A 12,226-nucleotide genomic window follows, 5' to 3' on the forward strand; every position below is an offset into this window, starting at 1 on the left:
AGTATCCTCCCCTGTGCAACAGTATCTCCCCTGGACTGAGTATTTCCCCTGGTCGCTGATAAAACACGATAAAACAAATAAATTGACTGGTCCTCTTTGTAAACACTTCAAATTGGCAGTTTTAACTAATACAAATAAACAAATAGGTAAAAAACAACAAAAAAGTTCGCGCCGTCTCTCCATACAACGTATTACCTCTTAACTTAGAATCACCCATAAATGTCCTTTGAAGAAAAGAGAATAAGTTTTTTTTTTACAAAAATTTCATTTTTGGAACAAGCTTTTATCGCCGACTGTACCTTTCTTTCAACAGTCATCTGCTGCTTTCCGAGGTGTTCCTAAAAACCCATAACAAAGTTCCTATGACCACCTTTCTGCTCCATCAGATCAGCTCCATGATACCATAATATTGCATTGTCACGTGATTTACATATGTGTGCAAAATTTCAGGTAAATCTGAAATGGGTCAAATTTTGCTTCTATGTTTTGATTTTGACCCAAACTAACATACTAACAAGGCAAGTTAAATAAAAGCTTGTAAAAAACCTCTGCTGGATAAGTCATAAAGATGGTATGAATGGTAGCCAGTTATTGACCACAAATAAGATTGGGCAATGTAACCAAACCTAGAGCACTAAGAGTACCTTGTGGAAGAACTATGTTCATACATACATACAATCACCCCTGTATCCCATAAAGCCTACCCCTTTGAACACAGAACACATGAAACTACTAAAGCTTCAGTGCCACTCTTGGCAAATAAGGGGTTGAAAGAAAACGAAACTGTGACATTGCAGTGACAGGTTGCCAGCCTCTCGCCTACGCCACAATTTAACCCATATCCCACAGTCGCCTTCTACGACACCCACGGGAAGAAAGGGGTGGTGAAATTCTTAACCCGTCACCACACAGGCTACACTATGTTCATAAGTATTCCAAATTTCAAAGCGATAGCTGAAGTAGTCCTCGAGATATTTAGTAATGTGACAGGCAGACAGATGGACAGAGTCACACCATAAGGGTTCCTTTTGTACATCTTTGGTACGAAACCTTAAAAACCACCATGTGTAGTGAAAAAGTGTGTCCAACGGTATTGATTCAATCATTCAAGGCCATATCAACAGGAGATGATGACATTAAGTTAATTTTATATGTATTCATGATTTTATCTATCTATGGCAGTAAAATAAGTAATAAATTTGACGAGCGGTCTGGCCTAGCGCGTAGTAGCCCCGTCTGCTGTGCCGCGGTCCCGGGTTTGAATCCTGGTAAGGGCATTTATTTATGTCATGAGCACAGATATTTGTTCCTGTCATGGAAGTTTTCCATGTATATAATAAGTACTAGCTTTTGGCCGCGGCTTCACTTGCTTTAGAAAGAAACAAAAAGTATCCTATGTCACTCTCCATTCCTTCAACTATCTCCAATTAAAATATCACGTCAATTCGTCGCTCCGTTTTGCTGTGAAAGACGGACAAACAGACACACACACTTTCCCATTTATAATATTTGTATGGATTTGTATATTAAATATAATATATCGTTGTCAAGGTAGTACCTGCAACACAAGCCTTCTTGAGCTTACCATGGGACTCAGTCAATCTGTGTAAGAGTGTCCTATAATATTTATTTATAAAATTTTAATCTATGTTTATCCATGTTTGTACAATGTATTAAATATGGACACGGGCAAAGGGCCAAAAACACGTAAACATTATACTTATTATTCCCAGGCAACAAGGTGCTGTGTATATACTTTTGGCACTTTGTCCGTGTCCATAATATTACTTGACCGTATCAATTATGTTTTACGTTATTTATTAGTTTGTATCAGGAAGATATTAATCTTATCAGATAAATATGTCATAATTTATAGGGGCAATAACTTATATCTATTTATACATTCCTTTGATGTTGTTAACTAAAAGGGCGTAGTTTCTTTAAAGTGGTTCAGTTAGGGTTAATTAGTTTGTCAACAGTTCAAAACAGATTCTCTTTAAGTATTTAGAACAAATTGGGCAAAAGACTAGCTATCTGAATCTGAATAAATCTATGTTTAGTTTTATAGTCCGGTCCACACAGAGCGAGGCACATCTCTTATGTGCTGGCTTGTTAACTATTTTGGACTGACAGTTATTTCGAAATATTAGCAAAGAAGCTAAAAGTAAAATGTGTGTTTTAATAGTAAAATTGACCAATGGATTGGTATAGTTTGGTGATAAGAACAGGAAAATTAGTGAAATAACTTTTGCAAAACTACCAGGAGGATAATTTTATCAAAAAGAGTAACAGGAGATAAATACATTCCGGATTTCAAAGGCAAAAATCATTCCTTTAAATTGGTCCTACATACAATATTGGATCGGATAATGTGAAAATGCACTTACCATATTTCTAACACTTATTCTCTTTGTTTCCAGGTAACACAGCCATGTGAGAAGTGCCTCAGCACTGCCAGTGAAGTGTTTAGTGATTAGTGTCGCACTGTAAAAGTGCAGTAGTGTGTCAAAGTGTGTGCAAGTGAGATGAGAGCGGAAGAGACTTGGACAGTTTGTGTTACGACAGAGGTCGAAGATTGATTAGGAATTCAAGGTATTTATTTACTTTTTTCCTTTGGTAATTCTCAGTAATAAACGCGCGCCAGGCGAAAATGGCAATATATGTATATCTATTGTATTTGTTACTCACATTAAGTATATTAAGGTTTAAGTTTTTTGTAGAGCTATTCACACATTATAGAGCGTTACTAGCTTACTAGTAGGCCTCTCCAGCCAGCCTTCCAATCTGGCCCGCGGGCTCTGATGGACAGCCCTGACCTATAATATATTTTTCACATCACCCATTCGGAAAGGGTACTTATACTTTTCTTCCCTGTTAAGAGGGAGCAAGGGAGCACACAAATATGCAAACAAAACCTCACTACGTCAGATTTTAATTATAGAATTCTTAACTTCGCTCGGAATTAAATTTCCGCCCTCGCTGTAAATATGTAATTGCTACAAGAAAAATCTATTAATGCCTGACTAAACAACAGACTTGTTTTTCCCCAGATGGCCCACTTCCCCCAACCAACATCACTCGAAGCGGCCTTACCTCTTATGGTGAAGCCAGACCTGCGCCTGCGCCAGCTATTGGGAGAGCAGCTGCCAGCCCTAGTTCGGAAGGAACCGTTTATTGAGCAGGATATAGCTGCGCAGTTATTGGACGCGCTGGTCCACTGGCTCAATGGGGGCAACTTCAAGGTGCGCTATAGTTTTGTTATTCACGGCTTCTCTCAACCAAGCGTTTCTTTTTTTTTATATTTAGGTCAATTCTACTTAAAATCACGAGCATTTTCTGTCTCAATAGGAGACAAAAAGTGTCCCAGAATGTTTGTTATCAATCGATAATTTATCAACCTTTTGTTATTATGATAATTATCAAAGATATTTTATGATAAATTATATTTTAAGATTTATAATAACAAACAAAATGAATAAAGTTGTTGAATTTTAAATACCAGAATATATAATTTCTTTTTTTGTATTTTTTTGTGTAAAATATGTTATGAAAAAAAAAACAATATAGCATCTGTCGTGCCTATGAAAGAATGTAACAAATTCACTTCCTATAAACATGATACAAACGCGGATCCAGCTTCGTGCCCAGGGGGGGGGGGCACGTGGTAAAGGCCCAGGCCAACCTAAGCTCCTGGATCCGCGCATGACATGATAATTATCGGATAATTATCTTGATAATATTGAACCACCTCAATGGGGGCAACTTTAAGGCGTGTATCATTATTATCCCGGACCCCGGATTCTTGTGGCAACGACGTCACAAAAGGGTAGTTTGGGGAGTAAATGGAACGGTGGGACTAAATGATACAGAAATAATAAGATAAGAATAAATGTGAGTGTGTTTAGTAAAACGCCCCGCTTTTTTGGTTACCATTAAGGCGAGATTTACTTGTATCTTTATATGAATAAACTGACAACTTTATAGCAATCAACAACGTGGGACGTTTTCCCGTGCACACTCACAAATTAATTTAATCACTAACTCGGATAGGCATAGTTATGACATCTAGCGACAATCACGCGTCAAATAGCGTGAATTATCAGTACCACTACTCGATACTAGGTGGCAACTGTGTCTCGTTTGGCAAAAATTTAATATTAGAACAGTTTACAACTTATATTGCAAGCAGAAGGAATAGAAAACAGAATACTGATTAATACTATTGTAATATTAGCTAAAAATTGGTGAGTATTAGACTCTTCGTTCGTCGCGACATCTATTGACAAGTAGCAGTACTGATAATTTACGCTAGTTGACGCGTGATTGTAGCTAGATGTCACTTAACTACGCCTATACAAATAACCCGCATTTATGATGTATGGAGTTACAACTCTTCCCTTACTATTCCTCTATGATACATACTATACTATTCCTTCAAAATAATAATCCTGAGAGAACCTATCTCCTGAACAATTCGAGCGACTGATGATGATGATATCCTAGTCAGGAATATAGGGCTCTCAGAAATAATTAGCATTGTTCACTGTCCAACGAAGTCTAGTCTAGTACATACATACATACATACAATCACGCCTGTATCCCATAAAGGGGTAGGCAGAACACATGAAACTACTAAAGCTTCAGTGCCACTCTTGGCAAATAAGGGGTTGAAAGAAAACGAAACTGTGGCATTGCAGTGACAGGTTGCCAGCCTCTCGCCTACGTCACAATTTGATCCATATCTCATAGTCGCCTTCTACGACACCCACGGGAAAAAAGGGGGTGGTGACATTCTTAACCCGTCACCACACAGGCATACAATACAATACAATACAAATCCACTTTATTGCACAACCTCAGAAATGTACATAGGAACACACACATTACAATAAATTTTATTACAGAGGTAAACAACAGGCGGCCTTATCGCTAAAGAGCGATCTCTTCCAGGCAACCTTTGGGTAGTGGAAAAATGGTATTCATAACTTTAACTAATTAGGAGGTGCAAAAAAACTAAATTGAAAGTAATTAATTGTAGCTAAAAAGCATATACCTACATAATACATATAATACCTACACATACATATACATACATACTACTTACATATTATATACCTACATACATATATTATAATACATACAATATTTCGTGCCAAACGTGTAAGTGGAGAATTTACAGAGACACTAATGAAGGGACAAATAATAGTCTTTCAGATGGGATTTAAAAGTAGCAAGGGATTGAGCGCGTCTCAATTCGACAGGAAGAGAGTTCCAGAGCCGAACAGCCCGAAAAGTGAAAGAAGAATTGTAGAATTTGGAAGAGGAAGGAGGAACAGAGAGAAGCAAGTTTTGTGAGGATCTAGTGGAGTTTAAATAACTGAAACGTTCTTTTAGGTAACGAGGTGTGGTGGGATTAAAAAGTATATTATATAAGAGACAAAGAATATGAAAATTTCGTCGAAAGCGGATTGGGAGCCACTTGAGTTGCGCGCGGAAATGAGAGACGTGGTCAAATTTACGCAATCCAAATATAAACCGGATGCAGAGATTTTGTATTCGCTCTAGCTTGCTCAGTTGCTCCTCTGTGAGATCAAGATAGGAGATGTCAGCATAATCCAGTATCGGCAGAAGAAGAGACTGTGCAAGCGCAACTCTGGTGGCGATTGGCAAGAAGTTACGTAATCGCCTAAGAGAGCCAACAGCAGCAAACATTTTCCTACTAACCTCGCATACCTATGTATTTGTATATTAATCCGCTTGTCAACTGTGTATAGTTTTCAATGTCATAACATAACGAAATGTTTATTTAAGTAACCTTGATATCACGTAAATAAATACAACCGTCAATGATATCAGCCGTCCTAGCCAATGTGACAATCTTTCTCGCTCCGTACCGCAACCCATGGACGCCTGCAACTCAATCAGTGTCACATGCGCGTTGCCACCCCATTAGAAACTTGTACATTCCCTTTTGCTGTGTTAAGTATACAGCAAAAAGGAGTGTACAAGTTCTAAGGAGGGTTCGGGTTGCCGACGACTCTAAGGACAATAGACGGAACAAGTTAGTTTAGTTCCGTAAGTCCTCCCGTCATCAGCACACCGCACCCTCGTTGAGCTCTGGCAGCCTTACTCACCGGCAGGAACACAACACTAATATGGTCTACTCGCACGAATATGGACGAGCGATAGGGAAAGATAACTACAACACGCTACCGTTTTTAGGGGTCCTTATGGCGCCGCTCTCCGTCTGTCTGTCTGTCTGTCCGTCTGTCACATTACTCAATATCTTGAGAACTACTTATGCTATCGGTATAAAATTTGGAATAGTTATGAACATTGTTAACGTGTACAAATTGAAGGTATTGTTTTTTTAAAGTAATTAATATAAATTATAGAAAATGGCCAAAATGAAAGGGGGGCAACCTGTAAATGTCAAGTTACTAGGTCAAGTGGGGTATCGTTAGAAAGAGCTCAAATTGTACTAATAAAACTATTTCTAACCCCCGACGCAAAAACGACGTCGGTTTGTCTGTCTGTCTGTCTGTGGCATCATAGCTCCCGAACGGATGAACCGATTTAGATTTAGTTTTTTTGTCAGAAAGCTGAGTTAGTCGGGAGTGTTCTTTTCTTAGCCATGTTTCATGAAAATCGGTCTACTATGTCGCGGTCGGGGTTTTTTCAAAATTTTAATTGTGTGGTTAGGTAATTTATAATTGGTTTGTAGTGGAGAAAGATGAAGGAAAATGTTAAAAAAAAATACCGTTCCTCCCCCCTCACCTGCGAAGTGCAATAAATACGACGCTATTTTCTTGGAGGTTTGAAAGTCGAGCGTCAACTATTGTCACTTGGATTGGGCTAGGCGGGAAATATTCATTCTAATAACCAATATGATATCCACTGGAATCTACCGAGAAAATGATCTCTTGCTGTAACCGTCACATGCATCATGCACACTCTGATTGCCAGTCATGGACCATTGCGCGCGCCTATTCTGACACAGGCGCCGGATTATCGTGCTAGTTTATGCTCGGAACTTAAAAAAAAAATATATTCAATAAAAGTGAAACAGTTTTACATAAGTTTTTCCGCCAAACTGTAGAACAGTTTGTTGGCAGGAATAGGCTCCCTTTCATCACATTTACTGTTGTTTCTTAGGTGCTAAAGTGTTAGTACAAGTTACAAACATTGTACCGGAATCGTGGCAGAATGAGATAATGACCTAAGGACCTAACCACAAAATTAAAATTTTGAAAAAAAAAAAACCCCGACATAGTGAACCGATTTTCATTAAACTTGGCTAAGAACACTCCCGACTAATACAGCTCTCAAACACTAAATCAAAATCGGTTCATCGACGATGCCACAGACAGACACACACACACAAACAGACATACAGACACGTCAAACTATTAACACCCCGTCGTTTTTGCGTCGGGGGTTAAAACACTATCCTTTCCTGGGACAGGAGCTTATCCTTTATAGGTACTTTATGTGCATGACTGGTGCCGCCCTCATTTTGTGAGCTTTACCATGTGAAATACGAGTATTATGGAGCCAAATTAGTTCCAACGACCGCCGCTAGCATTCATGTTTGACATTCCATAATATTACATGTATTTATTTAAAAATATTTTAAGCGGGTTACTCACGTATTAAGTCGATATAGCGTTCGACATGTAAAGGCGGGGTGTCGCTACTCTTGAGAAAGGTTCTCGAAATTGAACCGAAACATGTCGAACGCTATATCGACTTAATACGTGAGTAACCCGCTTAAAATATTTTTAAATATGTATGAGTCTCACGGGAGTTTTATAGTTAAAATTACATGTATTCGTAACAAAAGGGGAATTAACGTAATACTTTGCTCAGAGGGCGCCACTTGTACATTAAGAAACGTTGGAAACAAAGTAAACTAATGTTAATTAATCGCGTTCGACCTGTGTGTGACTATAATTATGTGTACAAAGCGCGAGAACTTAAAGTGTTTACAAGTATGTCTATCGCACAAGCTTTTACGCATCATTAAGAACAATATTGTAATTATCTGTATCAGAATAGTGGCATTGTAACCATAGTCTTATAGAGTAGATCAGTGCGCCTTGAGTTGTCTCTACGAAGTATTGTTTGTGGACTAGTGACAATATGGATTTATGGATTAGATATACTTAGGTATACTAATATGAGTAATGAGTGACCTTGTAAAATATAAAAAATTTCGTTGACAAATAATAATGATATTTACAAAATATAAAAGTGAAAAGTAATTAGCGATCATGATATTCATGACGTTTTGATGACATCCATACTAATATTATAAATGGGAAAGTGTGTGTCCGTCTTTCACGGCAAAACGGAGCAACGAATTGACGTCATTTTTTAAGTGGAGATAATGGAAGAGATGGAGAGTGACATAGGCTACTTTTGTCTTTTTTTTTATATACTACATACATACAATCACGCCTGTATCCCATAAAGGGGTAGGCAGAACACATGAAACTACTGAAGCTTCAGTGCCACTCTTGGCAAATAAGGGGTTGAAAGAAAACGAAACTGTGACATTGCAGTGACAGGTTGCCAGCCTCTCGCCTACGCCACAATTTAATCCATGCCATTTTTTATATACTATTTTTTATAATGCCCGTACTAAGCTCCAGGGCCCTACTTATCTTCCACCCTGAATATACGACTGTGTTCTGCTGACGAAGGTTTTAATATGTACGTATGTGTTTGTACAGGTGGCCCAAAACGGGCTGGAGACGATTGCGGCGCTCTCCGAGCGGCTGGGACCAGATTTTTCCTGCTACGTGCCTACAGTACTGCCGCACATTATCGACAGGTAAAATTATCTTCAGCCTAACTATTTCCCGGCCTAGCGCCAGGGTCTGCTGTCCTTTTTTTTTTTTGTCGGAGTGGGGAATGCGTTACGCACCGTCCCCCCAGCCGCGGGAAGGCAGGGTCTGCTGTCCTGCTCAATTTTCTCTTCGTCCGGTCTTCGGCATCCAGAGGTGTGAGATCGCGTGACCTAGGGACTTGGACAGTGAGATTAAGGCAGTTAAAATATTTTAAAGAAATATTCCGAACGATAAAATTCCTTCAAGCAACATTTTGATGTTCTCAAGACGAGGTCCCACATTTTCCGTAATTCGGTAGCCATAAAGATGGAACACATTCGTAGGTATCTTTAATTTTTATATGAATTAGTTGTTGAGATAGCAACTTTTAAAAGTAAAATTAGATTACTGATTGTTATGCACGCAGGACCGACGTATTGGTGTGAAAGAAAGGGACAAACGAACTTTATTTATTTATTTAAACTTTATTGCACAGTAAAAAAAAATTACAAAAGGCGAACTTAATACCAAAAGGCATTCTCTACCAGCTAACCTTTGGGCCAAACAGAGATCAATAAGAGCTAATAGGTGCAAGAAATATAACAAGACGAGAAATTTAATATCTACTTAATAAACCTAAATGGTTACATACATGAAATAAAACTATGGAAACGGATTAAATCGCGTATAATGAATTTAAAATACATCCCGACGTTTCGAACTCTTTACAGCGTTCGTGGTCAACGGGTGACTGAGGAAAAATTAAAATGTGCAAAAACTACCCACTTACAAGAAATATTAACGAACCATGACCACAAATAATATAGATTTCTAAGGCAGGTTCACACACTATTAATAAAGCTAGTTATACAATATTCAAAAAATTTACCATTACTCTGTTAAAAAATAATTAACCAATTAATCTACACAAAATTGACAAAGAAACAAACTGCAAATGTCCAACACCATACAACACAAATGCCTCACAGCCTTCGTCGTGCTTGTTCCATTATCAGATGTACTACTGGATCCCAAGCCGGTGGTAAAGTAAAGCCATCCTCTCTATTAAAGTTTGGATATTTCTTGATCTCAATGGCCTCTCGCAACATTCTGGGTATATATCGCTTCTCCTTAGCGAGAACCAGAGGCTTGTCAAACTTTATAGCATGATTGACTTTATCCATGACATGTTCAGAGACTGCAGACCTTTGCCGACGGTGCTTGACATCCGCTATGTGTTCCTTCACCCGTGTGGAAATGCTTCGTTTCGTCTGTCCCACATATGACAGGCCGCACTCACAGTCTAGCCTGTACACTCCCGCGCTTTGTAGAGGAGTTTGACATTTCACAGGCCTCAGGAATTGGGACATCTTCTTCATAGGCTTGAAATAAGTTTTAATAGAAGCCCGTTTCAAGATGTGGCTGATCCTATCTGTGACCCCTCTAACAAAAGGGAGAATTGCAGGCCGGCGCTCGACTGTAGGGATCTTCAAACGGGCCTTCTGCTTGACACGCGGTATCTTGAGCTCGTTTGCCAACAGCGCCTGCCTGGCATGTCGAAGCTCCGCGGTCAAATGTTGGTCGTCACATATCCGAACAGCCGAGCCGAGTTCGAAACGTCGGGATGTATTTTAAATTCATTATACGCGATTTAATCCGTTTCCATAGTTTTATTTCATGAGTAACTATCGCGGTAACCGAAGACAATATTATGGTTACATACATATCACATCATACAAACGTCATACGAACATCATACGAACTTTATCGGCTTAATAACTTTAGTGAACGTTTATGAATAAGGGGGTAAGTACGTAAGTATATAAGTTATATTAGATGTACTTTCCTGTCCACTCAGCATGTTAGCATGAGCAACCTTTGCAGATGACATCATTAGCAGAGGCCTAGTTACCGGCTCGACGGAGCGTTACATCACAATAGGTTTAGGGCTATATGTATGTCTTATCTTTATTTATCTCTTTCTTTTATCCGTAATATCCGTATACATTAAGTTAGATAAGTTACCAACTCAGGTCCGTTGCAACAAAAATATGTACATATTTATAATTCTACAACGATTTCGGCACTGTATTGTCTATTTTCATATGTAATACAACTCAATGTAACTCTTCTGTAATGACTGTTTGTGCCAAAATAAAGAGAAAAAAAAAATATTTTGCGATCAGAAAGTATTCGTATACATCAATTACATCATGTCGGTGTAAAAAGGCTTAGTTTTCAATAATAAAATGTCATTTATCTTGATGATGTATGTATACTAATACTTTCACAATATGTTAATTTTTGCATTTCATAATAACCAATCTAATATTCAAGGCGGTTATTTGTTTTTTTAACTGCAAAAAGATTTTATTTATAAACGACATATAAAATAATACAAAAAACACTTACATTAAAACTTACAATAAAACTTATAAATAAAATATTTGGCCCAGGTCTTGCCCGTTGGGTAAGGTGCCCAGAAGGCTGGCCGCGTTACCCCGCTGGATAGCAATGCTGATCCGCTGAGCTCCTTGTAGAGGCAACGCGCACTAGGTCCCCACGGCCCCAGGGTTTCGACCCCAAACGCCGCGGTTTATCCTAAAATTAGATTAAAAAACTTCGTGTATGGGGATATACCTCTACACTGTGTATTTATAATTCTTAAAGTATCTTAAGGTACAGGGAAATATTATATTGATGTTCAAAGTGTATCAGCTTTTGAATTCGGCTAAAATATTAAAAACTTATTTTGAACCTTTATTACAGGCTGGCGGACACAAAGGAAGGCGTCCGCCACATGGCGCGAGTCTGCATCGCGGCCCTCGGAGAGAGTCGCGCCGCCCCGCCCCGCGCGCTGCTAGCGCGCCTCATCCCCGCGACTCAACACAAGGCTCCTCACACGAGGGAGGAGGCAGTTAGGACGATACAAGCATTATTAGACACGTGAGTATTGGCCATATCTATAGAAAACCCTGAAACAATGGTATGACTGAAAGCCTAAACCGGACATTGCTTAAGAATGAATTCAACACAACAAAAGGCGCCACACATTATTGAAGAGGTGGTTAGGACGATACACGCATTGTTAAACACGTAAGTACAGAATTTACATCTATAGATCACAGACCACCCTTATAATAATGGTATGACCGATAGACTAAATCGGACACTGCTTGAGAGTCGCTCTTCTAGCTTGCTTCACCCCCGCCACTCAGCATAAGGCCTCACACGAGGAAGGAGGCAGTTAGGACGACACAAGCATTGTTAGACACGTAAGTATTGAACGTCACCCTCAACATAATGGTGTAACTGAAAGATTAAACCCAACACTGCTTAAGAGTCCATCCAACACGACACAAGGCGCCACATATGAGGAAAGAAGCTGTAAAGAC

The 12,226-nt window shown here is 39.0% G+C and overlaps 1 protein-coding gene across 1 annotated transcript in view; it reads left to right on the forward strand.

Moving 5' to 3' along the window:
• Window positions 1-12,226, forward strand: part of LOC125238719 (CLIP-associating protein) — a 106,214-nt gene that overhangs the window by 3,213 nt on the left and 90,775 nt on the right. Inside the window, exons 2-5 of the mRNA XM_048146133.1 lie at window positions 2,421-2,592; window positions 3,051-3,242; window positions 8,736-8,836; window positions 11,601-11,777. Of these exons, the coding sequence (XP_048002090.1) occupies window positions 3,051-3,242; window positions 8,736-8,836; window positions 11,601-11,777 (470 nt within the window). The 5' untranslated portion in view covers window positions 2,421-2,592. The remainder of the gene's footprint in view (window positions 1-2,420; window positions 2,593-3,050; window positions 3,243-8,735; window positions 8,837-11,600; window positions 11,778-12,226) is intronic.

The sequence above is a fragment of the Leguminivora glycinivorella genome, chromosome 24 (assembly GCF_023078275.1).
Source record: "Leguminivora glycinivorella isolate SPB_JAAS2020 chromosome 24, LegGlyc_1.1, whole genome shotgun sequence".
Taxonomy (NCBI): domain Eukaryota; kingdom Metazoa; phylum Arthropoda; class Insecta; order Lepidoptera; family Tortricidae; genus Leguminivora; species Leguminivora glycinivorella.